The sequence below is a fragment of the Peromyscus californicus genome, unplaced genomic scaffold (assembly GCF_007827085.1).
Source record: "Peromyscus californicus insignis strain IS unplaced genomic scaffold, ASM782708v3 Scaffold_12__1_contigs__length_115047231, whole genome shotgun sequence".
NCBI lineage: Eukaryota > Metazoa > Chordata > Mammalia > Rodentia > Cricetidae > Peromyscus > Peromyscus californicus.
The window spans coordinates 93,401,491-93,426,071 of NW_026294413.1; the positions used below are offsets into that span (position 1 = coordinate 93,401,491).

At 46.5% G+C, this 24,581-nt stretch overlaps 1 protein-coding gene across 1 annotated transcript in view; it reads right to left on the reverse strand.

Moving 5' to 3' along the window:
• Positions 1-24,581, reverse strand: part of Wdfy4 (WDFY family member 4) — a 249,625-nt gene that overhangs the window by 131,272 nt on the left and 93,772 nt on the right. Inside the window, exons 21-32 of the mRNA XM_052733905.1 lie at positions 23,331-23,476; positions 22,110-22,221; positions 21,471-21,661; positions 19,380-19,532; positions 18,198-18,271; positions 16,329-16,490; positions 15,662-15,753; positions 13,135-13,234; positions 10,051-10,256; positions 9,076-9,245; positions 6,952-7,077; positions 751-915 (exon numbers count right to left, since the gene is read on the reverse strand). Of these exons, the coding sequence (XP_052589865.1) occupies positions 751-915; positions 6,952-7,077; positions 9,076-9,245; positions 10,051-10,256; positions 13,135-13,234; positions 15,662-15,753; positions 16,329-16,490; positions 18,198-18,271; positions 19,380-19,532; positions 21,471-21,661; positions 22,110-22,221; positions 23,331-23,476 (1,697 nt within the window). The remainder of the gene's footprint in view (positions 1-750; positions 916-6,951; positions 7,078-9,075; positions 9,246-10,050; positions 10,257-13,134; positions 13,235-15,661; positions 15,754-16,328; positions 16,491-18,197; positions 18,272-19,379; positions 19,533-21,470; positions 21,662-22,109; positions 22,222-23,330; positions 23,477-24,581) is intronic.

Here is a 24,581-nt window from a genome sequence, read left to right on the forward strand (position 1 = left end):
GTAGATTTCTGCCCTTCTTCTTCCTGTATTTGGTTCTCTGCCCCAGCTCTTGCCTCCTGCTTTCACCCAGCTAGCTCTTCGAGGATTTTGACCCACCTGATCCCACAGAGCTCAGACTCACCCACCTATGACCTGCTTGGACTGCTTCTCTGCCTCAAACTCACATGTCTTCCCACTCAAACATTCCAGCAATCAAGACTGAAGACCTCCTCCTCTAGACCCACGTGAACCCTTGTGTCCTGTCTCTTCTTGGTCTGTCTAGCTTTGAGTTGGGCCCTCACAAACCTACTGCCCAGAAAAAGACCTGGATCAAGCCCAGGGGCCTGAAGACACAAAAAAAATGCAGAGGACGAAAGATGGAGAGTGAAACAATGGCGCCACATATTCCCTGTCTATGTCACAAGTGGCAAGAGGCCCCTGGTATGGGATACTAGTTTCCCAACACCAGGGTGGTATATAGTCCATATATATTTGGACTTGAGTTATGATCAGATATCTTAGTATTGAGATTTTGAACAACTAAAACAGACAACGAACAGAAAAACTGGACTCTGGAGCTGAAATTGACCTTGAGCTGCACCTCAGTCAAGAAAAGGGAAATTACCGACATTGTTTATTCAGTGTTCAGTCAAGTTGCTTAACGTGCATTTTAACTTTGGGAGGTAGGGAGGTACTCGGTCCTTCACCCGTGAAGGATGAAAACGTTCATAGCTGCTCACCCTGAGGCCTCAGAACAAGGCAAGTTCCTACCTTCTGGGCTTCTGGGGGGAAGGTGATGATGGCCAAGGTCTGAAGAAAGTCAGGGGTCCTCCATGCTGGGTCCTGGGGGCAGGAGCGGTGCACCAGGCTGAGGAACTGAAGAATACTGCTGGGGAGTGTCTGCTCCCAGGAGTTATCTCCAGAACCTGCAGGGGGCTAAGGACACACTCTGTGAGACAGGGCACGAGACACAGCCTGCGACAGCATGAGAGAGAGACAGAGGAGCTGGAATCCAGGGGGACCAACTTCCAGAGACTCCAGATGACATTTTGCTGGCAGTTGTCTAAGACAGCGGAGCAGCATCAGGTGTTGTTCACAAAACAGGTGCGGACATTGTTCTAAATGTTTCACACACAATCCTTCCCTCACCCCCAAAACCTTTAGGGAATAGGCTCCATGTTCACCCCTGTTTTGCAGTTGGAAACAGAGGCCTGGAAAGGTCCACTCCACCAAAGACTACGCAGTAGGTAAAAGTCAAGAGAGCCTAGGAGATCTGCTATGTCCCCACACTATCTCTGCCCTATGGACTTGGCATACTGGATTCAGGGGAGAACATGCCTGTCAGTGCTCAGCCCAGCTTTCCTCACCCCAGAGCAGATTTCTCCACTAGGTACTGACCCACACTGGGGACTACCTTGTCTGCGTAGGGCTTGAAGAGACCTATCCTTGCCAACCAGGAGCCTGGACTGTATTGTGCTGTGCTGTACTGAGCTGATTCCCAGTGCCATATCTGGGCATGAGTTTCTTCTCACACTGTGATCTCTTCTCCTCTGGTCCAGGCTACACAACTGAGCTTCCTCCACCTGAGTCCTGGTTGACCCCAGTGTCTTCCTGGACCCCAGTTCCCTTGTCAAACATACTCAGCTACCCATCTAGAAGTCAACCTATGCCCCAGTCAGGACATCCAGTCACTGTCTGACGTCTTGTGATTCTGAACAGACACCTGGAACTTCAAACTGACCAGCCTCATCCTCATGTTCGTTCCCTGCATGGCCGTACCCACACACAGAATCAACACTCGGCCTATGCCAGTGACTACAGGTAGACACTGGATGCCCTTCCTTGAGAGTCCTGATTGTTTGATTGCAGCTGCTCTTATACATGGATTCCTTATTTCCCCAGCAGCCTGTCCCTTGGTCCTGACCCGGTATGCTTGGGTCAGAATGTCCTGTTAAGTGCTCCAGAGGGTCTGGACTGTACCTCATGCTAGAGAACTAAAATCTATTGTATATAGAAGGAAAAAGTAAGACATGGGAGGCCCCTGAAATCACATGTCCAGGCCCCATGTGAGTTTGAGATGCACTGGAGCACATAGGCAGGGAGAAAGTCCCCCACAACAGCCTGCATCTGTGGGTTCTGCAACATTGGGCTTAGAGGTGAGTGTGGAGAAAGGAGTTCCCAGGGCTCCCTCCAGATGGAGTCTTGCCGCTGCCTCTTAATAATGCTGTGTCTTTGGGATGAGTCTTACTCTCCCTGCACCTTGGGTTCCAGTTCTGTCAACTGAGGACCCTGCTAGGCCCATTTTAGAAGATTGTTGTTGTGAGGATGAAATGAGAGAGTGCAGCCATGTAGGTATTTTCAAGTTACTAGCCTGTGGTAAATGCAGAAGCAACTAGAAGATGAGGTCATAGCCTGGGGTAAATGCAGAATATGCAAGACTTGGGCTTTTGGAAGAGGATCTTGGATTTTATCTGCCACTCAACAGCGATCCCTAAAGGTTAGGGCATATGACATTAAAGCTGAGTGTGTGTGTGCCTCTACTGCCCTGCAGCCAGGGCTTCTGCCTGAGTGATTTACCCCCATAGCTTCAGTTCTGACATATCCACAGTAGAGACAATGTTGTCGATTCCACAAGACTGCCCCATACAGCAAAATGAAAAGCAAACGAACCACCAAATCTGACAGTGAGAAAATGCGGTGAGGCCATGTGGCAGCCAGACCATCCCAGAGTAAGACCTGGTGAGCCAGACATCCCAGAGTAAGACCTGGTGAGCCAGACATCCCAGAGTAAGACCTGGTGAGCACACATTAGCTCTTTCCCCTCGGAGAACAGGCTGTCACTGTCGACTGAAGTAAGCTTACAACCCATAACTTCTCTCCTGAGTACACTTCCAACAGAAAAGAGTGTGTGCCTCCTCCAAAAAAAAGTGTTACATGCTTGCAGCAGCTTCACTTGTGACACTTCTAAATGACAAGGACCCAGAGAACATCAGTAGCAATTACCTATCATAGGATAATCCTCAGCAATGAAAACCGTGAACTTCAATACAGAACCATGTGAATGGGCCCTAGAACACATGGTGAGTGAAAGCCAGATGCGGAAGAGTGTATGCCCTGTGTTCTGTTTACACTGAGTTCAAGGATATGGCACTGCTTGGCAAGAGTGTGATGGGAAAAAAAGAAAATTTCTAAACAAAAAGAAAATAAAACTGTTTCGGAAACAGATATTAGAGTTATTCTTAGGTTTAAACTTCAGACTTGGTCTCTCGTCCCTTTAAATGTTTGCCATAAGGAGAGTCTTACCTACTGAAACTGACCAATGTTACTTTCATGGCAGGCACTTTGATCGTCTTAGATCAGTCACTGGGTGGCTTTGCCTCCATTATTTATACATTAAACTAACATCCTTAACACGTGGATTTAATGTGTTTGCTAATGCACATTTGACCTACACTTTCATGTAATGTGTTTGCTAATGCACATTTGACTTACACTTTCATTCCCTCAGCATATTCTATACCTTTTTTATTAGTTTTAAATGAGTGAATATTGTCACTTTTGTTTGCTTTCTTTTTTTTAATAACATTTATTGGTTAGGTAGGCAACAGAGTCCTCATGCTGCTAACAGAAAATATACATCTCAGCTATTCCAAAAATTAGTTGCATATTAGTCTTCCAGTAGATTGAATAAATTTAGGAAAGATGAAAAATGTAAATATCTGTGTGTGCACATGCACACGTGTGTGTGTGTGTGTGTGTGTGTGTGTGTGTGTGTGTGTGTGTGTACACACTCAGCCACATGGACATTGGGGACCAAGAGATCTTTTAAAATGTAGCCACAGGGATTCTGGGAAAAAACAATTGAAGATGCCAAATATAACAATCTTAAAAACGGATATAAATAAATCAGTATACTGATCAATATATCCAAGATAGTGTTCTCAAAATAAACCTACAGGCCTTCAGGTTCTTTTATTAAAAAAAAAATAGAAAAACTGTGGTGGAAAGAAAGCACCAGCCTGAAAACTGAGAGTAAGAAAGCAGGAAGTGTCACCCAGACAATGAGTTAGAAGAGACTCGCCTAATTCTGAAGCAGCTACGTCCCTCAGGGGCTCATGGGTTAAAGGGTCGGCACTGTTGAAAGTGTTGGAAAGTTTATAAACTTGGGACAAACAGGAAGTCTTGAGTCATTGGGGGTGTAGCCCAAAGGGGATTGTGGGACGTGAGGTGCTGTGTCCTGACTGTAAAGAGGTTTGCTCTCCTGTACACTCCCACTGTGAACTGCCATCCCAGCCCCAAAGCAGGACGGTAACTGCCTAGTCCCCAGTTGAAGGCTCCGGGAACCAAAATAAACCTTTTTAAGTGGATCATCTTTGGGTTTTGTTACAGCCACAGAAAGCTGACCATACAAGGTCATTTATGGAAAGAGAATAGTTGGGAAATTATTTTTAAATGTCAATTAATTAGAATGGTCAAGAAGCCATCTCCAAGCCCAGACAGGTCAATAGTCATGGAAAAACTTGGGCTCAGGAAATCTGAATTTAAATAACAGAAGAATTAGTAGATTTAATGTCTTTTTTTTAATATAAAGGAGAACCTGTATTTTATTATAAAACTAGCATAATGCCATTATCAAACCTCACAATGATACACTGGAAAGAAATTTCAGCCCAATAGCATTTATAAATGTTCATATAAAATCATAAATGAAAATTTGTTAATAAAACAGGAAGAGGCACTGAAGGCAGGAACTGGAAGATTGAATGAGATCTTTACGAGAACACAAAGCCTCCTGTGGATGAATTTTTTACCACACAAAACTGATGAAAAGACATGTAAGCATGTGGTCACTTAACAGTAGTGCCAGGACAAAAAGTGAAAAGTAGTTATTCTTTAAAAGGGCAAAATGTGTGTCAGGGAGACTCGGCAGGTCAAAAAAACCTGCTGCACACGCCCGATGACCTGAGTTTCCCAGCAAGTCCACGTTAAAAGCCTGATACAATGGCTCACATCTATAATCCTAGCACTCCTACAGAGAGATGGAAGGCAGAGACAAAATTGGCCAGGAGCTTGTGGGTCAGCTTGCCCAGAAGAGGCAGCCATGGACAGCAGGAAAGATCCTCAAACAGAGGAGGGAGAGGACTAATGCCCAAAGGTTATCATCTCACCTCCACACATGTGCCACAGCATGCACATGGTATGCACACACATATACAAGTTTTTTTTCTTATTTTGTTTTTTTTTGTTGTTGTTTTTTGTTTTTTGTTTTTCGAGACAGGGTTTCTCTGTGTAGCTTTGCGCCTTTCCTGGCCTTGAACTCACAAAGATCTGCCTGCCTCTGCCTCCCGAGTGCTGAGATTAAAGGCGTGCGCCACCATCGCCCGGCCATGTACAATTTTTTAAAGTAAATAATTTTTTAAGTTGAAAAACTAGGGTCTATGCCTTCTCAACATAGTCACATCTGCACACAGGAGAGAAAGGGGAAAAAGAGAGAGAGAGACAGAGACAGAGAGAGACAGAGAGAGAGACTGGTCAAAGCTAAAGTAGCATGGCTTTTAGATAATGCTAAAGAACTCATCTATGGAACCAGCTATCTGTGTTGCCATGTTATTGAGAGTGTGAGGAGTGACCTAGCATTTCTACACATGATGAGTGCTAGGGTGAGAATTAGACATTAGACATGGGGCATGTGTGTTGGATGGCTGGGGTGTATGCAAAGCCTATTGAAATGCTTCTGAGAAGTTCATTCAAACAAAAGTGTATGAGGTGTGCTTTGACCCCATCACAGACCACAGAATTTGCACCCAAGAGGTCACCAACCTAGAAAGTAAAGAAGTGCATTACAGACATTTTATAACAATGAATACACCAAGCAACACAACATGCATATATTACAGGTATACCTATTTCATACATACATAAGTCTTACATTTTTCTACTTTATTGACATAAAAATATGTCCACAAAATATTGGAGAAATAAAAGAAAACTTGTTTTGTGACTCTGTCCTCTAGACGGACATGATATGACTTCTAGAAGGTGCCTGACTTTTCCACTAAAGCTCACAGTGGTCGTATCTAGGTGGGGAGATGCCAGATGATCTTTAGGTTCAGATTTCTATTTTGTTTGCATGTAAAAGACAACAATTACATACAATTTTAACAAGAACAGTGAAGTTTCCTCATACAATCAAGCCTCCCCACAGGCTTGATATCTGCAGAATGAAATTGACTTTCTCGGCCTCTTACCCAAGTCCTTGCTGGCCTGGCTCGACATTTGTCACTCCTGTTCCCAGACAGAATAACCTTCACCGGACACAGCTGCTGCCATGTCTAAAATAATCCCTTCTACCCATTGCTCGTGAACCTTGAAGGTCAAAATCAAGTGGGTCATGCACCAAAAGGCCCTGTGCCAGGCCACCCATTTTCTCTGAGACAGGGCTCTACCTCATGAGTACCTCTTGGGCAACGTCGCTTGTCCTGGTGCAGACAAGTTTCTTAAAAGGATAAGCCTCCCTGGCTCCTCAGAAATGTCCCCAGTGAAGAAAACCAAATGCCTAAAGAAGTGGGGAATAGGTATCTCATGGCAACAGTGCACTAAGCACCGTGGAAATCTTTAGGTGTTCCCCATTGGTGCTGTGAGTGTTTTATAGAAGGAAAAGAGAGAGACCCAAGAGTGCACACTTACTCTATGTCATCATAGGACCCCCTCCATTGCACTATGAAACATCGAGCAGTCCCTCACCACATGCCAGGCTGGTGCCATGCTGTGGACTTCCCAGCCTTCAGATCTGTGAGCTAAATTGATCTCAATTCCTTGCAAATTACACAGTCACAGGCATTTTGTTATATAACAGAGAATGGACTAATAACACCAGCATTACTGGGAAGCTTCTAGAACAACATAAGTTGCCCCATCTAAACTCTTTCCCCTGGGAATCTTCTGGTATATCATGTGCGAAACAGGTCTCACCTGGCTCATGATGGCTCTTAGCATTCCCAGTAGCAGCAAGGCACCTTCTGTGCACAGCCCGGCCTGGAGGACTTCTTGCTGATGATATTTCTGCAGAAGCCACTGAAGCATTGAATCCAAGCTCTCCTTGTGGGGGAGGAAGAATTATAAGACACCTGTGGCTGCCCACCAAGGTGGCTAGCTTTATCACAATGCATCACATTTCCCAGGGGTCCCCAGTAGGAAAAACAGAGGAGGAAAGGAACAGACTAGGTCGTTAGCCTTTATGGAACCTTCCAGTCCCAGGTGATGGTGCATTAGAAACAAGGAACTCTAAGGAGGTGCTAGATCTACCAGCAACTTGCAGCAAGTTGAGTTCTTCAGGGCTAAGAGTATAGAACAGGGGAGCAGCATGTGTCTAGCATGCCCAAGGCCCTGGTTCTAATGTCGAAAGTACTCAACGTCCCAATCAAGTACAGTGGGTATGATAAATGAACTTACAGAAGACAAGAAGGATTCCAAGGTTCAGGGAAAGAGCAGAGAGGGATCAGAGCGTAGAATCAGGAGGCCTGACGCTGCCCTTTTAATAGCTCAGACAAGCTACTCAGCCTCTCGGCTGTTCAATTTCCTTCTCTATGAAATGAAAGCTCACATTATCTACTCCCATGGGATTGTTTAAATATCAAGTGAAATAGAATATGTAAAGTGTCTCTTCTGGGTCTTAGACCCTTAGATGTTTGTTTCCCATAATACAGAGAGAAATAAAAATGCTGGGTCTCAGTGAACTTAACACAGCATATTCAGAACCTTGTGCTGAAGTTATAATACATACTATTTGTGTCTATCAAGATGTAGATCCCATCCATAAAACATACAGGACTATGTAATGGGCTGGATGTTTTAGTCATGCCTTTTCCTATTCCGATTCAATTCAGAACAACTCAATGAAAGGCTAAGTGATTTTCAGTTCTGCTCTTCATCAGATACCTTGGAAGAAGAGTCAAAGGTCAGGTCTGTTCCCTGCTCGCTCAGTGTTTAAGGAGGTAGCACACCAATGTAAGGTACAATGGGGCACAATGGAGGGGTTGTCTAGAGCATCAGCAGGAAGTGGCTGGTGACAGTGGAGAAAGGAATAAGGACACACGACAGGTGGACACGTGACAGTGAGCATGTAGCTACTTTACTCAGTAGAGTGACAGTTAGAAGAGCAGCTAAGTTGGAGCCAGCTGGAGAGGTCAGTCAAGTAATCAAATTGAAGGGGTCCTGATGCTGGCTGGATCTGCATCTGACCTTGTAGGAATGAGAGCCCAGGAGGGCTCCAACCAAGTGTGAGTAAGAGTGGATGGCTGGTGAGGAGGTGCAGAGTGTGGGCTCTTCTTTGGGGAAATTCAGCAAAGAAGCTCATAAGAGTAAGAAATGGGCCAGAAGTTAGCCGGAAGTATGAATTAAGGAGCAGCTTCTGGTCTAGGCGGGGCGTAGTTGGACATGTTTATGGTCTATGAGGGAAGAGTCAGTAAAGAAAGAAAAACTAAAAGCAAAGAGGAGGAAAATGCTGTGCGGGGTGAGTCCCTCAGGCCTGAAGATAAACAAAAGCCTGCTCTCCTAGTGACATTGGCGGGGGGAGCACCTTTGAGGAACAGAGCTGAGGCCTAAGGTGGAACACCGGGGCAAGGCCAGCCTAGAATCCTGTAATTTCCCTAACCATGTCCAGGAAGAGAAAGATTCAATTGATCACATCAGGTATTATAAGAGAGATGGTGGGAAGTGGGAGCCAAGAAAGTCACCAGTGAATAAAAAAGACATAAAAATCAAACACCGGGCAGTGGTGGCACATGCCTTTACTCCCAGCACTCAGGAGGCAGAGGCCAGTGGATCTCTGTGAGTTCGAGGTCAGCCTGGTCTACAAAGCGAGTTCTGGGACAGCCAGGGCTGTTACATGGAGAAACCCTGTCTGGAAAAAAAAAGTCACTAGTACTAATAAGAGGGGACCTGAAAGCTAACTAGGGGGTGCAAGGAACGAAACAGATCAGACCGTTTCAGTTGGAAGAAGTAGAGGGATGGAGAATCTTAGGGAATAGCCATAATCATAGGGATTCAGAAAAACCAAGCATGCCCCTCCTCCCCAGGGGTGTACCCAGAACGTACTCTGGGCCCGTCAGTCAGCTCTGTAAGTGGTGTCTGGAGGAAGAAGGAGCACACGATGAGGTACACTTCCGGAATAAGAACATGGTAGGCCAGAAAGTCGTTCAAGACCCGGAACCCAGGGAGCAGGCAGGGGCTCTGGTCAGGCACTGCAGGGCGGCTCTTCAGGTTGTCTGGTGATCAGGTAGGGAGGCACAAGAGCCAGATGAGTACAGTTACTGCTACAGACCCAACACACCAGCCACCTCACAGAAGCACTATGACAAAACACGCTTCATGTACAAGAGCACAGGAAAATGCCTCTTGCTTACTCCTTGCCAGTTCTTAACATGCTCATCCATTCATTCATCCATCTACCCATTCATCTAACCATCCATCCACTCATTCATACTCCTATTCATTCATCAAAAATAGATACTAAATTCTTCCTATACAGAAGGCAACAAGGCAACTCTGTACTGGGCAGAAGAGCTATCACACTTCAAAAAGATGTACAGATTCCAGATACATATGAAGCAGACAGTAAGGTGGGAAGGGCAGACATCAAGCCATTCATATAAATTAATATGTGCTTATGAATTATGATCCGCATCAGAGAGGTGTTATATAAAAACAGAGAGATGTTATTCAATCTCCTAACTCCTGTTTGTCCCCTCCTGTCCTGGGGGAAGTGGCATTGGGCTGGGACATGAAGGATGAGTCTACATCCCCCAGAAGAGGCATCCAGGGAGAAGGAGCAATGCACCCAGTGTGGAAACAGACAAGGAGCTCTGAGGAGTGGAAGGCAGCTTGCAGGAGCTAATGAGCATGAGGCTCTGGACGGATTCAGCAAAGGAAATCTAAGGAAGCAAGATCTGGGTGCCAGCCCTGGGGACAGGGCTACACGGGTCCCAAGTGGGCAGGGTTGGGTAGAACTTAATCTTCACTCATATCCAGGACAAAATAGTGATGGTTTCCTGGAGACAGCCACACACTCACCCATCATAATGTCCACGCCCTCCATGCTGCACTCCACCCAGCATCCGGCAGACAGGCCATCTCTAAATCGCCCACGGAGAGAAGGGTTTGCCAGGAAGTACAGCAGCAGCTTCAATGCCAGCGTGGTGGTACTGGGATGCAGGTGGCCCTGTAGGAGCAGCAGGAACCAGTCGGGCCCCAGGTTCAGAAACACCTGTTCCTTTGACCTAGAGGGACAATGCATTACAAGAGGTCATCCCTCATCCCATGAGCAAGAGGCATGCCCTGAAAAAGACAAATGCAGCCTCACAAGTCACCCCAGAAAGGGAAGGGAGACAGCACTTGGCCATTGCATAGAAAATACGGATTATATTTCAAAGGAATACAATAAAAGGCTGGTAAGATCATTGCACAATGGAATTATTCATTAACAATGCCACATAAACAGTCAGAGCTTCTCAGGGCAACTGGGAACTAAGTTCAGGCATGATGATGTGTGTGCTCCTTGAGCCCTACTCACTACTGCTCATATTCTCCCATCTCACTTCACTGCAAGCAGCTTATTAATCTAAACATACATTTATTCACCTCTGTCTTTAAAGTCTCTAGTCAAAACTAATCTTATTATAAATGTCCAGTGGTTAGCTATGATGAACTGTCACTTCCAAACATGGACTTTAAAATGCTGCGTCTTGATTTGCTAGAGGGAACTGGACGGCAGGGAGGTCAGAAGTCTATCTAGAAATGACAATAGAGAGTAATGCCCTAGTCATTTGAGAACCATAGAGAGATCCATCTGTGAAGGGCAGGTTCTCAGCGTCAGCTGCCACACTAGGCATGCTGAGGGGATGGCTGGTAGCTGCTGAAGTGAGCCGATACCAGACTAGATATGATGAAACTGCCTTTGGTGCTTTCTAACTGGGTGGCTTTGCTGGGCTCTTAATGTGCTCTGCCACTTCACTCAATGATACTATGGATGATGGTGATGAAAGTGATGGTGCTATACATGATGATGGTGATGATGGTGTGGTGGAATGATGGGAACTATGATGATGATGATGGTATGATGGAGTGATGGGAACTATGATGATGGTGGTGATGATGGAATGATGGGAACTATGATGATATGATGATGGTGTGATGGAATGATGGGAACTATGATGACATGATGATGGTGTGATGGAATGATGGGAACTATGATGATATGATGATGGTGTGATGGAATGATGGGAACTATGATGATATGATGATGGTGTGATGGAATGATGGGAACTATGATGATGATGATGATGATGGTGTGATGGAATTATGGGAACTATGATGACATGATGATGGTGTGCTGGAATGATGGGAACTGGGATGGTGATAGCAATGATAGTCATGGTGGTGAAATCAATGTTGATGGGGATTGGGGTGGTGATAATGGCAAAGAGAATTAGCTTATAGAATCTTCACGATCTCTTAGGCACCCTTCTCAGAATTACCTGTCAACTCATTTTATCCTCACCCCAGCTCTTTGTGAAAAGTTCCATTTTCATTCTCACACTGAGTAGAAAGAGGCATACAAAACTCATGGAACCTCCTCAGGGCCTTGAGGAAAGAGCTAAAATTCCAATCGAGGTTTCAGAGTTCAGATGCACGAGAACCACACAATACAGAGTCTCTTCCAAAGAGATAGAAAGGGAAAGGGCTGGACTCACCTCTAAGGCACCTTCCAGTTTGTGCTCTGATTCTAGCAATGTAGAGTTATAGGCTGATAGATTTGTTTTGGGGGGTGTGTGTGTATGTGTGTGTGTGTGTGTGTGTGTGTGTGTTTTGTATGCATATGTGTTGAATCCAAGTGTATGTTGTATGCATGTGTATGTTGTGTGCATGTGTGTATATATGTATGTGTTGTATGAATGTGTGTATGCATGTGTGTATTGTTTGCATTTGTGTGTATACATGTGTGTGTTGAATGCATGCGTGTGTTCTATGCATGTGTGTATGCATGTGTGTGTGTTGTATCCATGTAGGTGTTGTATGCATGTGTGTACATGTGTGTGGCATATGCATGCGTGTGTGTGGTGTATGCATGTGTGTGTGGTGTGTTTATGTGTGTGTGCATACATGTGTTCAGACTAAAGTTGATGTGAGACTCTTCTATCATGCTCCAGCTTATTTTTGGTAACAGGGTCTCTCATGAACCTGGAAATCACCAGTTCAGCTGGACTAAGTGGCCAGTGAGCTCCTGCAATCCACATGCCTCCACCATCCTCCCCAACACTGGGGCTACAGAAACACCACATCCAACTGTTGTGTGAGTGCCAAGGATCCAAACTCAGGTTCCCATGCTTACTAAGCAAGTCCTTTACCCACTGAGGCAGCTCTCCAGCCCCAACCAGGACGTTATTGCCGCTATTTGCAGTTTCTTTGCTGGAAAGTTCCTCTCCACTACATCACCAAATACACATACTGATACATAAGCCCAAAGAGAGAGCAAAGCCATGGGATGGCTGGTTTGGGGCTGCATCCTACGAGCCAGGAACAGTGTCTGGCGTATCGTAGGTATTCAACAGATAGTTAAGTGAATGACTACAGAGTCTCAGGCAGGCAACAGGAAGTGTAATGTAATCAGCTTTGCGATTAAACACTATTCTGACAGCTAATTGAAGGCAGATAGTTCTTTTTATCCAAGTTGGAAGAGCTAACGAAAGCTCTAAGTGGACGGCGGAAGAATTTGGCAAGGTTTCTGTCTGATAGATGTTATTTAGGCTAACCATTTCTCCATTCTGTTGTCTGCCAAGCATAAGACATCAAAGACGGCAGTTGTCACAACTGCCAAAACAATAGCCATTATAGGATGCAGCGGTGACAAAAAGAATGTACTGAAATGCTCTCAAAGCTGTTTCTAGTTCTCTGAGCCCATGGAACACTGCACCAGGACATCTCAGGGCAAGGTCTGGTTTATTGGGTGGAGAGAATATTATTTTCATTCTGACTAGTGCAGGATAAACCGCAGCAAGCAGACTTGGAGATGTTAAGCTTTTCATTAAGAAAAGGTTTTAACACCCTACCCTGTGTGAGGCAACCCCGAGCCAAATCACTCTTCCCCGGTCTACTCACTCAGAGGACAGATGAAGTTGGGGGGAAGATATTACACCAAACAGCATCTCCAGCAACTGGTTTCTAAGCCAGATTGCCTTTCCAGATGTTTGGCTTCCAGCTACAGAAGAAAAAAAAAAGAAAATTCAGATCTGAGAGCAAACGGATGTAAAGAGACATAATATTTGCTATAGCAAGCAATTGTGTTCATCAAACACATGGTTTACTTAGAAATTGGGCACAGATAGGGCTCAGGATCTTGGCATTGAATTCTAGACTTCCATGTGACACTTAAAAAGAGCTTCAGAATATGTTGCTGTGTTTCCCTTTACTTGTAGGTAGTGTCAATGTTTACTCTTGGGGGAAAAAAATCTTTAAAATGTTAGGGTCAAAAATATCTTTCAGCCAGAAGCCGCCTGACTCTTCAAGAGTCAGAAAAGCTCTAAAGGACAAGCTAATGATGTTTAACAAAGATTTAAATCAAAGACTGATAACAGGCATGGCGATGTCCACCTTTAACCCCAGCACTCGGGGAGGCATAGGCAGGCGATCTCTGCAAATCCATGACAGCCTGGTCTACCCAGAGAGTTCCACACCAATCAGAGATACGCTACATAGTGAGAATCTGTCTCAAAAAAATAAGTAGGTGTGGGGCATTTCAGCATGAAATCCATGTGAGAAAAAAGGCTGATCAACTATGTTACTCTTGACCCCCTATCCATGTTACTCTTGACCCCCCTACCCATGTTACACTTGACCCCCTATCCATGTTACACTTGACCCCTTATCCATGTTACATTTGAACCCCCTATCCATATTACTCTTGACCCTCTATCCATGTTACACTTGACGCCCCATCCATGTTACTCTTGACCCCCCTATCCAAGTTACACTTGACCCCCCCATCCATGTTACACTTGATCCCCTATCCATGTTACACTTGACCCTCCCATCCATGTTACACTTGACCCCCTATCCATCCATTCATTCTCTTGTTATTTTGTGACCAGTTCAAGGAACACACACCATATAGCAGAAGCTGGGAAAAGAAGAGTTATGTTTCTACTTGATTCTGGCCCCATCTCTCATAAAGGTCCTAATCTCTTGGCCTTTTGGTTCCATTGTCTGAGAAATGGGAACATTTCTTAGGCCAGGCCTCAAAGACAGAAATTACTGTTCTTTGAGGCCTGGCGTAAGAAGAGGCAAGGCTAAGCAATGCTGCCCCAGAGATGCCCCATTCTGTGATGGTGAGGCTGTTTTATATCTGCCCTATCCAATACTGTGGCCGCAGGCCTCATGTGGTGACTAAACATTCAGAATGTGGCCAATGTGAAGTTCCAAAATTCTAATTTTTACTCTTTAAATTTTGTTATTGTATTATTATGTATGTGGTGTGTGTGCAAGCACATGTCGATAGAGGCCAAAGGTCAATGTCAGAATAATCTTCCTCTATTGCTCCCCACGTTATTTGTTGAGACAGGGTCTTCCCACTAAATCTGGAGTTCACTGATTCTGCTAGACTAGTTGACCAATGGACCTTGGAGATGACCCTGTCTCTGCCTGCCAGCACTAGGGTTACAGACACATGCTGGTAGATTTGGCTTTTCATATGGATGTTGGCGATCCAAGCTCAGGTCCATGCGCTTGTGTGGCAAGCACTTTACCAGCTGAGCTGTCTCTCCAGCCCCTAATATGTTACATTTGACATTTAAACGGCTTCACCTTGGCAGTGCAGATCCAAAGGGCCCGGGACAGAGTGGCTGCAGTTGTTACTCTGTGCCCTCCCAGCAAAGGGAGACTGAACAAGACCGGACGACTGTTCTGCACGGGTAAGAGAGCGACTCAAAACTCACATCACAAGCCAGGCAGTGGTGGCGCACACCTTTAATCCCAGCACTTGGGAGGGAGGCAGAGGCAGGCGGATCTCTGTGAGTTTGAAGCCAGTCTGGTCTACAAATGAGGTCCAGGACAGCCAGGGATACACAGAGAAACCCTGTCTCAAAAAACAAACAATAAACAAACCAAAAAAATCACAAACTGTATTTTATGAGAAGCCTTTGGACCTGAAAATAAAGCCTAGTGGGACTGGAAATGACTAGTCTATCAGAGAGGCGGGGGATGGGGTGGGCAAGGGGTGGCATTCCTGGAGAGACAGCATGTCCACAGCAAGGACAGAGTCTATGTTAACACTTCAGAGTGTTAGGTTGAGGCTCACTGGGATACTAGGAGGCTGTGAGGTTTCAGCCAGGAAAGGAGACTGAGGCTAACATAAAGGGTGCCTATGCGGGGAATTGACTGTCTGTGGGCCTTGGAAACCATCGCAGTTTTTGAAGCAGGAATATATGATGTGGTGGATTGCGTAACCTAGATTATTAAATGTAGCTTCCTCAGCCACTGTTTGGCCATCATAGCTGTGGATGTCTTCCCTTCTTTCCCACAGCTCATTTCCATGCAAAGTGGTCCCCAATATGGTCCCCAGTATGTGCTTTGGGGTGCCTTGAGGGTCATCCTGAGGCTTTGATCTGACATCTGAAAAGGATGCTCTCACCGGGTACGGAGGGGTCTTGGGATCCATCCAGGCAGATCTGCCTCTCATTCACTGATGAAGGCTTGAGGGTGTATATGACAAACAGTCCGACCCTGTGGGTGGCGAGAGAAGGACATGCTTAGGCAGGGGTCTCGGTTGGGCCTGCTGGGTTCGTGTTAAGCGTTCTCTACGTGATCCACTCAAGTGGGGCTTCTAGTGAAGGTCTGAGGGACATGGGATTTTGCTGTGATCAGCACAGGGTTTCTAGAAACTTCTCAATCTATCGGGGCTGATCAAAGAAGTTAACTCTGCTTCTTCCAGGTCATCTTTTCAGAGAGGAGTGAAGAAGAAAGGGTGGGGTGTGGAACCAGCTGGTCATCCTGAGGGAACTCTGCAGGAGGTAGACCCAAGGGGCCATTGCTGCTAAGGGCGACTGTGACAAGAGATGTTCTTGAGCCCTTGGAACAGGCATCTGAGTACCAGAAGCTGGGAAATCTGCCTTCTTCCACCCTGAATCAAGAAGATCCGCTCTTGTCCCAATGCACAGCCCTGACCACAAATCTCTACAAAGTTCCAAATCTTGTTAAGTACTGGGGAGCAGGGGCAGGCATACCCCCTTGTAAAATAGTTCCAGGGCCTTCCACCTGCGCCATTCCCTACCCCCCACCGCCGGAGCTTGTTGAAGTACCTGAGTAAGTCCTGGGTGTTAAAGTGACCCTTCAGCTGACAGCCCAGAATGGCGATGATGGTGGAGACCTTGGACAGGGCCAGGCTTGGCTCATTGAAGAGGAATATGAGCTTGGGTACCAGCTGTGCCCGGTGCGCTACTTCAGCATTCCTGGGTCCTTCCCTGGTGAGCCCGGGAGAGACGCAGTAAAAGCTTTTACCGGAATGAACCAAATTCTCTGTGTTTCTGCTAAAAAGGTTTTCCCCGCTAGTCTTGTTTCTTGGCCCTCTGAGTCCAGTGTTCTCTTGGCAGCTAGTCAAGAGGCCGTCAGACACCCATCAGGCTATGTGTCTGCCAAGTGTCAGAGCTGCGGGAGCATGTGCTGCTTGTCCCTTCCAATCCCCGGAAACCGCCTTTGAAGACAAACCCAATTATTGACTTGAATTCTGAGCCTCAGGGAGAGCTAATGCTGGCCTCAGAAAACCCAGAACAAAGACAGCAGACACACGTGTGACCCAAGAGCACTTCCCAACAAGCAGCAGAAGCGGCGGCGGCCTGCAGAGCCCGTCTGCATGCCTGCTCTTCCTGCCCACCCCAAACCACAAAGTGGAGAGGCAGAGGAAAGAGATGGAATTCAAGTACCCACACCCCCTCCTCGGGATAATCACAATCTTATTTCCAGTAAGTTCTACTCCTCCAAAGACAAGAGCCGCAAGGGTAATGTCTGTTACTTAGAGAACAGGTACAGAAAGTGGAGAACGGTGGAGGGAGTGTGGGTGGATGTGGGCGGGAGCGCTCCTTTGGAACTTGGCTGTTGGCATGAGTGTGTTCAGTTCTGCAAAGTTCTATACCCCAGACCACAAATGGGACAGGCACGAGGTGGTCACAAATCATAGAACTATGTGACAAGAAAGACCCAAAACCTTCCACTAGGGTCATCTAGGCAGATAGTCAATTATAGGAGCATGAATGAAAAGAAAAAAAATCTAGTTACAAACGCATTCAAAAGAAGGAAGACATTAACGGTTACTGGAGAGCAGGCAGGGGGCTAGCCCACGGCTCTGCTGCCTCCTTTCCCAGCCCTTATGTATTTAGAGTAAGCTCACACTACAACTCTTCAGCCCCTGGAGACGCAAAGCCATGCTCTTGGACTGGCTATGGGACCAGAGTGGCCCAGCGGGACTCAATCCTACCCTAGCACTATGGAGTAAAGCCTGTGGAGGGTGCCCAGATGAGCAAAGATCCAAGGAGGTGTCCCTCGGCCACCTGGCTGTCACAGAAGAATGTCTGCTCAAGTGAAGCAGTGCATGCCAAAGGCAGAGAAGGGCAGAGGGAGGTACTTCAGTGGTACCCCACATCCTTGAAGATATGCCCTTCACTTACACATGCTAATCAACTCCTTGACTACTTCCCCCAGCCCCTCTGCTTCCATCCCCCCTCCTCCCTGCTTTCTGTCTTCCCCAAAATTCTAGGGTTTCATTTCTGCCATTTGAAACTCCAAGTGACTGTTTCAAAGTCCCTTGAAGAGGTCAATTAGAGAAACATTGGACAGAGAGCAACTTAGGGCCTAGATCAGCTATTTCTCCTGCAGACCATGCTCACCACTTGCTGAGTCCTAATTCACCTAATTCAGAGCTAGTCCTTAAGCCATAGACCTCTGATTCCCCAACACATAGCCCCCTGGGGTCCAGGTCTGCCAGAGGAGGAAGAGCTGTCCCACTGTTCCACAGGGCAAGGTGAGGACCCAGCATTCTGGGAGGTAGCAGACAATACGGATGCTGAACCACTGGTTGTCCTATCCCCTTAGCCCTTAGTCTTTGTTTGAAGATAAAATTCTAACCCAAAGAAAGGTATTAGTTCTAACCCCAGGGCTACTGACACCCAGCCAACCTTGGTGACTGAAGAATCTCCAGGAGATGGGAAAAGAGAGCAAGCTCCAGATTGTCTACAGTGTTTGTCCAGAGCTGGAAGACAGAACAGATGTGTGTTAAGACCAAAGCATGGGTATATCAGGGTCTGCTGAGTCTGAGATTGGGATTGCCAATAGGATTACCTGCTCTGGAGTCAGACTAATACCCTGACATTTAACAGGCACAGAGAACATCTCTAAAGGGAATCTCAGGCATTTCTCCCATCACCTAATGCCTCACTGTGGGTCTGAATTCCAATCAAGGACATCTCTACTAACCACCTCTCCCAGGACTGCTCACATACTGTAGTGTTTGAAAATATGCCCTCTATGTGACAAGACCTTTTCCCACTGAACTCTGCAAACATGGCCCAGAACTCCTGGTCCCTAAAGTATAACTGGCCTTCACTCCTCAGAAACCCTGGGTCTGTCTCTCTGTAGTACTTGTGGGGGGGAGCATGGAGGGGATGTCAAAGTGTCTTCTTGTTCTTTCTGGCAGTGAAGAGGGCCTGGGTCTTGAACATTATGGCATCTTCAGGATATGGACAGCACCTGGGTGCCAGTAAATGTTGCTACATTTAGGATGGGTTGATCCATCCAGAGGTCTGTTGATCCTTCCATTTGTCCTCAGTGTCCTGAGCTGCAACTCTCAGGTCATTCTTTAAAAGAATACTGGGAACAGCAAAGCAGTGTCCAAAGGGAGGGGGATATCATCTTTAATCCTCACATTAAATGGTGTTCCACAGTTTTAAAAGCCTTTCCAAGACGCTATCAGATTTAACCCCTATGACAGCTTGCAAGGAAGAAATGATGATCTCAGTTTCATAAATAAGCACAATGGATCAGGGCATAGTGACACCTGCTTGCAATCCCAGCACTGAGGCTGAAGTAGGAAGATCGTGGGTTCAAAGCCAGCCTGGGCTACATACCAAGACTCTATCTCAAAAGAAAATAATAAAGGGGATCAAAGTGATCAAGAAGCATCCCAAGGCCAAGGCCACACTTGTCAGAGATAATGGGGCTAAACTGTAAACCCTGGCCGTGAACTCCAAAGCTATTGTGATTTTTCCCACCTACTATCAATATGACAATGAAGGAAGGTGAAACACCAGACTTTCTTACACACATACTCCTGGAGGCCCAGGCATCAGTCTCCAGTTTACCTCAAAATTGCAGAGCACATGCTGGAAGACACACGTGTTAGTGACAGCAGATGGCCTGAAACCCAGCTCTGCGGTGCCAGCCACTGAGAGGATCAGCTGGAAGATGCGGTGGTTTAGGAAGGACGTCTTCTTCCTCAGGAGAAAGGCTAAGATCTGGAGAGGTGAGATGCACAGTGGGAGTCCTGGATGCGTCACTGGACCTCTTTCTCCCATCACTGTTAGTTCCCACAGCACGCCTGCGGCCAGCCCACACCCCGGCTCTTTGGAACTGCCTTCCTTCATTCCACATTCTCACAAAACACACCTGCACCAAGTTCTGTGGCGACTTCCCTTCCTAGGCCTGTCTTACTGGGCTTCTGAGACGGGTCCTCTCACAGGGACCTCTTACTTCCCCCCTCATTCTCAGCCCTAATTTCTCCATGCTTCTCCTCGTCTCTTACTGGACCTATACAGTCATCACCATGGGCTCTCATCTGCGCTCATCATTGTCCGGAAGCTACCACATGTCCACATCCAGATCACACAGCCTTACTTCAGGCTGCAGCCCCTGGCTATGTCATTCTGTTATGCCAGAAGGTGAGCAAGGCACAGCATCCACTCCAGAATGGACACAACAAGGCACTTGTTTCTGAAAATGCATCTCAGAGCTAAGAGAGACGCTTCCCAGAAAATCTGCATTCTCATAATCTTGGTAACATAAAAACCAGGCTACCCAGCCACCTGTTGACATCTGAGTCATCCCCCATCTTTTTGGGACTCAGATCACTCTCTACACAACTCCAAGTCCACTCTCTGTCCCTGTTCCCCCAAGATACCCCTGTTGCTCTTCCAACATGCCTTCTGAAATCGTTGCTCATGATCAGCAAATATGTGACATCTTTTCACTTTTTTGACACATCTGCAATCTGACCCTCTTCTTCTCCTAATTAAGACCTAAGCCCTAGTCCTTCTCACCATGCTTCCTCTCAAAGTCACCACCCAACCCAGAAGGAGGTTACTAGAGAGGAAGATCCGCATCGAATCTTATCAATTGCAGATAGTCACGATAATGACATGAACGTGTCTGCCCCAACTTTTCTGAGTAGGCACTCTTCTACATTCCCCACATATGTCAATATGCAGTCATCCCCATCTCCACATCTGCTAGTAGTCCTGTTACACTCATCCCCATCTCCACATCTGCTAGTAGTCCTGTTACACTCATCCCCATCTCCACATCTGCTAGTAGTCCTGTTACAGTCATCCCCATCTCCACATCTGCTAGTAGTCCTGTTACACTCATCCCCATCTCCACATCTGCTAGTAGTCCTGTTACACTCATCCCCATCTCCACATCTGCTAGTAGTCCTGTTACACTCATCCCCATCTCCACATCTGCTAGTAGTCCTGTTACACTCATCCCCATCTCCACATCTGTTAGTAGTCCTGTTACACTCATCCCCATCTCCACATCTGCTAGTAGTCCTGTCATACACATGAGAGAACTGTATCACAAGGAGATTAAGAATTCAAAGCAGCTAATATTTGCTGATCACTGACACTTGGTTAGACTTAATCTGAGCCCTTCATTTGTATGAAATCCTTCAATCATCACTATAGGCCAAGAGACAGGAGGGATGAAAGTGCAGATCTTATAGGTGGGGAAACTGAGGCAGATGTAAATGATTTTTCCAAGGTTAAATAACAAGTTAGAAGATGAGGCAGGATTTCAAACCAGTCTGGGTCTATAATCTGAACTCAGCCAGTGTGAGGGAGGCAGAATGAGGCAATCCTAGATGATTCTGGAATCATCAAGGAGAATGCTACAGAAGCAGACAGGCGAGCAAGCTCGCCCAGACACAGCTCCTTGTAGCTAGTTGTCACCAGGTACTCCTCTGCTGAGATCATGAACCTCAGCATGTCTGTCAGTGGATAGCTGAGCAACCTATTGGTTTAGGGTGACCACGGTCATGAGAGATGCAAAGCTTGCTGGGATTCTCTTTTCCGGAATTCACTCCTGACCTGATGTAATGCTACTGGGACAAGAGCAGCTCATCCTGGGGTTGAAACCTCTTTGGGAAGCTGCAGGGTCAGCTGAGAGGGTGGAATTACCTGGTACCCACAGATGTGCTGCATCAGGTGGTCACACATAGCATTACTGGTCAGAACCGAGTGCAGGACTTTCATAGCTGCATACATGGTGTGGTCATCTGTTGCCAGGGAGATGAGACCCAAGAGGATGGCAGGCCCTCCAATGTAGTCCAGGCTACTGGCAGCGGGGCTGGAGTGGAACACCCTCACCCCTGAGGGAGTCACAAAGAATACGTCATCAGTATGTCACAGCAACAACACCTGAAAGCCAGCTGTATCTCTGCCCATGGACAGGAAGAAAAGGCCCATGCACTGGGATAGGCTGGGAAGAGAGACTAGAGCTCCAGACGTCTTGGCAACATGTCTGTTATTTTTCAGGCAACCAAATACAACCTTGGCTCCTGCTCACAGGCCACACTGTGCTCCAGGGCTAGGTCCTGTGGTACACGGGTACTGGGATGGGTGGCAGTCGAGCTCCTCAGTCAAGAAGCAGCAAGAGAGGAGCTGCTCTCTTTGATCACTTTCTGGCTAGGCTTGTTCTCAACCCTGGCCCTCCTCCCAAGACCTCCCCTATACAGTCCATCTGTCTTCCACCCCTGGAGTTCTAGGATGCACAAGCCCTCTTTCCCAAAGCAGAGTAGAACCTAGAGCTTCACCTACCTAACTGGCCCACAGCAACAGCACCAAGAGTCCGGAGAGACCCTGAGAGGTGTCCAGCACAATTTCTCAGCAAGTACACAGGTGTGGTATTGTCACGAGAAGAAATATTCATCTAGAGGAAATGACAACAATTAGTGCTACGAAACCCCTGCTAGAGAAGGAGTCTGTTCAGGAGCCCCTAGAGGACAGACACCCCAAGGCCCAAGGCTGGTGCTCCACATGTGACAAATAGTGGATGATTAGCCAATATTGGGTCTGAAGCGAAACTGTGAGATCACTGTCTCATTCTTCAACTGTGGTATAATTGCAAGTGAGTCGGCTGTAAACACAGTCTGTACACCCTTCCTGCTCACAAAGAGGAGGCCATGGGGCAGGAAGAACCCAATGACAACAATGGAACAGCAATACCAAGGCCTTATCAAGTGGGGCAGTGGTGGCGCACAGCTTTAATCCCAGCACTTGGGAGACAGAAACAGGCAGATCTCTATGAGTTCAAGGCCAGTCTGGTCTACAGAGCAAGTTCCAGGATACCCAAGGCTACACAGAGAAACCTTGTCTCAAAAAACCAAAACCAAAAGACCTTCTCAATCTAGGCTCTGCAGAGCCCAGTTTTGACTACTGATTCCAGAGACACAGAAGGAGAGGAATTCTGCCTTCTGTAATCAGGACACGCAGCAAGACATAATTTTGGTGCATGCCAGGTCCTCGATTCTGACCTCTGGGGCCCTCTGTCCACAAGAGCAAAGAGAATGTAAACAAACGAACCAATGTTCTTTAGCACTGAACTCAAAAGAGATATTTATGCAGGAATTAGGAAATGGTGAGCCACAGAGCGTCTTTCTTTACACGTGCATTTGCTTGTTCTCTAAGTTCACTTTCAAAACAAAGCTGCAGCCACTCAGTTACTTTTCAGAGTTGGTAGAATAGGAGTGTCCAAAGCGAAGATCAGTAGCAGAGTTTCCAAAATCAAAATGATACTGAAAGAGTTCCGAGTTCTTCACCAGGAAAAGCACACATATTCCTCTCTAAGCAATTTTAAAGAAAAGGCTTAGTCCTGGTGGAGAAGCGGGCTGTGTCTTAGCAAATGAGAAGTGTGGTGTGCATGTGTCTAGCCATCGAGGGATGAACACACACAAAATAGTTACTGAAGCCTTGGGAGCTGGAGAAAGCCACCCAGTGAAGTTTGCAGTGGGAAAAAGGAAGGGACTCAGGAAGCTGTACCTCCTTGGCGATTAGGCGGCTGTCCACCTCATTGTAGGTGTTTCTGATGTTCAGTATGCTGGTGACAGAAGAGCTGGACACATGAAGGCCAAAGGAAACCTTTTCCTCCGCAATGAGGGGTGTGGCTTCACCATCCGGGTCTTCTCCTGCAACAGCATGTCTTTAGTCAGTTCTAGCCTCCCTTTACAGAGAAAGAAACGGACCCTCTGACCATTAAACACCCCCTGTCACACAGCAAAATGACCACTGGGAGGATGTCTGCATGTCATTGCATTTTGAATATTTGTGGGTCAAAAGCTTCTCTGATACTTAATATAAAAATGAGAGTGGGACCAAGTGTGGTGGGGCACACCTTTGTCCCAGCACTTGGGAAGCCGGGGCAAGTGGATCTTTGTGAGTTTGAGGCCAGCCTGGTCTATATAGTGAGACCCTAGAATGAAAAAATCAAGCAAAACAATGACAATAAGCATACTCAGGGCAATAATTTGAGATTGGCTCTTCTAGAAAACATAGGTGTCACAGGTATGAAACTTGGTAGAGTAGGATCATCTATCAAATCAACCACTTCTCCTCCAAGTGACTAAGTAACTTTCTCTGATAGAGGAAGTGGGTGGGGCTGACAGACCTAAGATCTTGAGAGCTGCAGAGCTACTGTGGACACCCCACTTAGCATGCGCACTCTGGTCTGCAGGTGACTGACAGCCGACTCCTACTAAAGGAACACTGTGCGAATACAGAGTCGGTGAAACTTGGGCTCCAGAACTGACCCAGCTGCTCTGGCCAATGCCAATGGCCACAGGAAATGAAGGCCACACAAGACCTGGTCCTGGAAACCAGAGCACTCAGCAGCACTCAGCCGCCCTTGGTTACACATAAGGCCTTCAAACGCAGATGCATTTGTCTTTCTTTCCAGATGGGAACTGACCCCCTGGACCTGGCAGAGCTCAGAGAGCAAGCTCCCTGCTTGAACAGCCAACAATCAATAAAGAAAATGGGGATGCTGTCTGCCTGTTTAATAATTGAAGACAACAGTATACTTTAGTTAAAAAGCGTCTTCATTAAAAGGAATGTAACTTATTTATCTCGTTCCCCTCCCTTTCTTTGCTGAGAGTATTACTCAGCTACCCTCCTCCATTAGGTACTGCAGAGTTGAAACCCAAAGGATATTGTCATTTCCTCTTCTGTGACAGTTTCTCTTGGGTTGTAAATATATAATGATCCAATTACAAAGGCCTTCCCTAATGATTGACC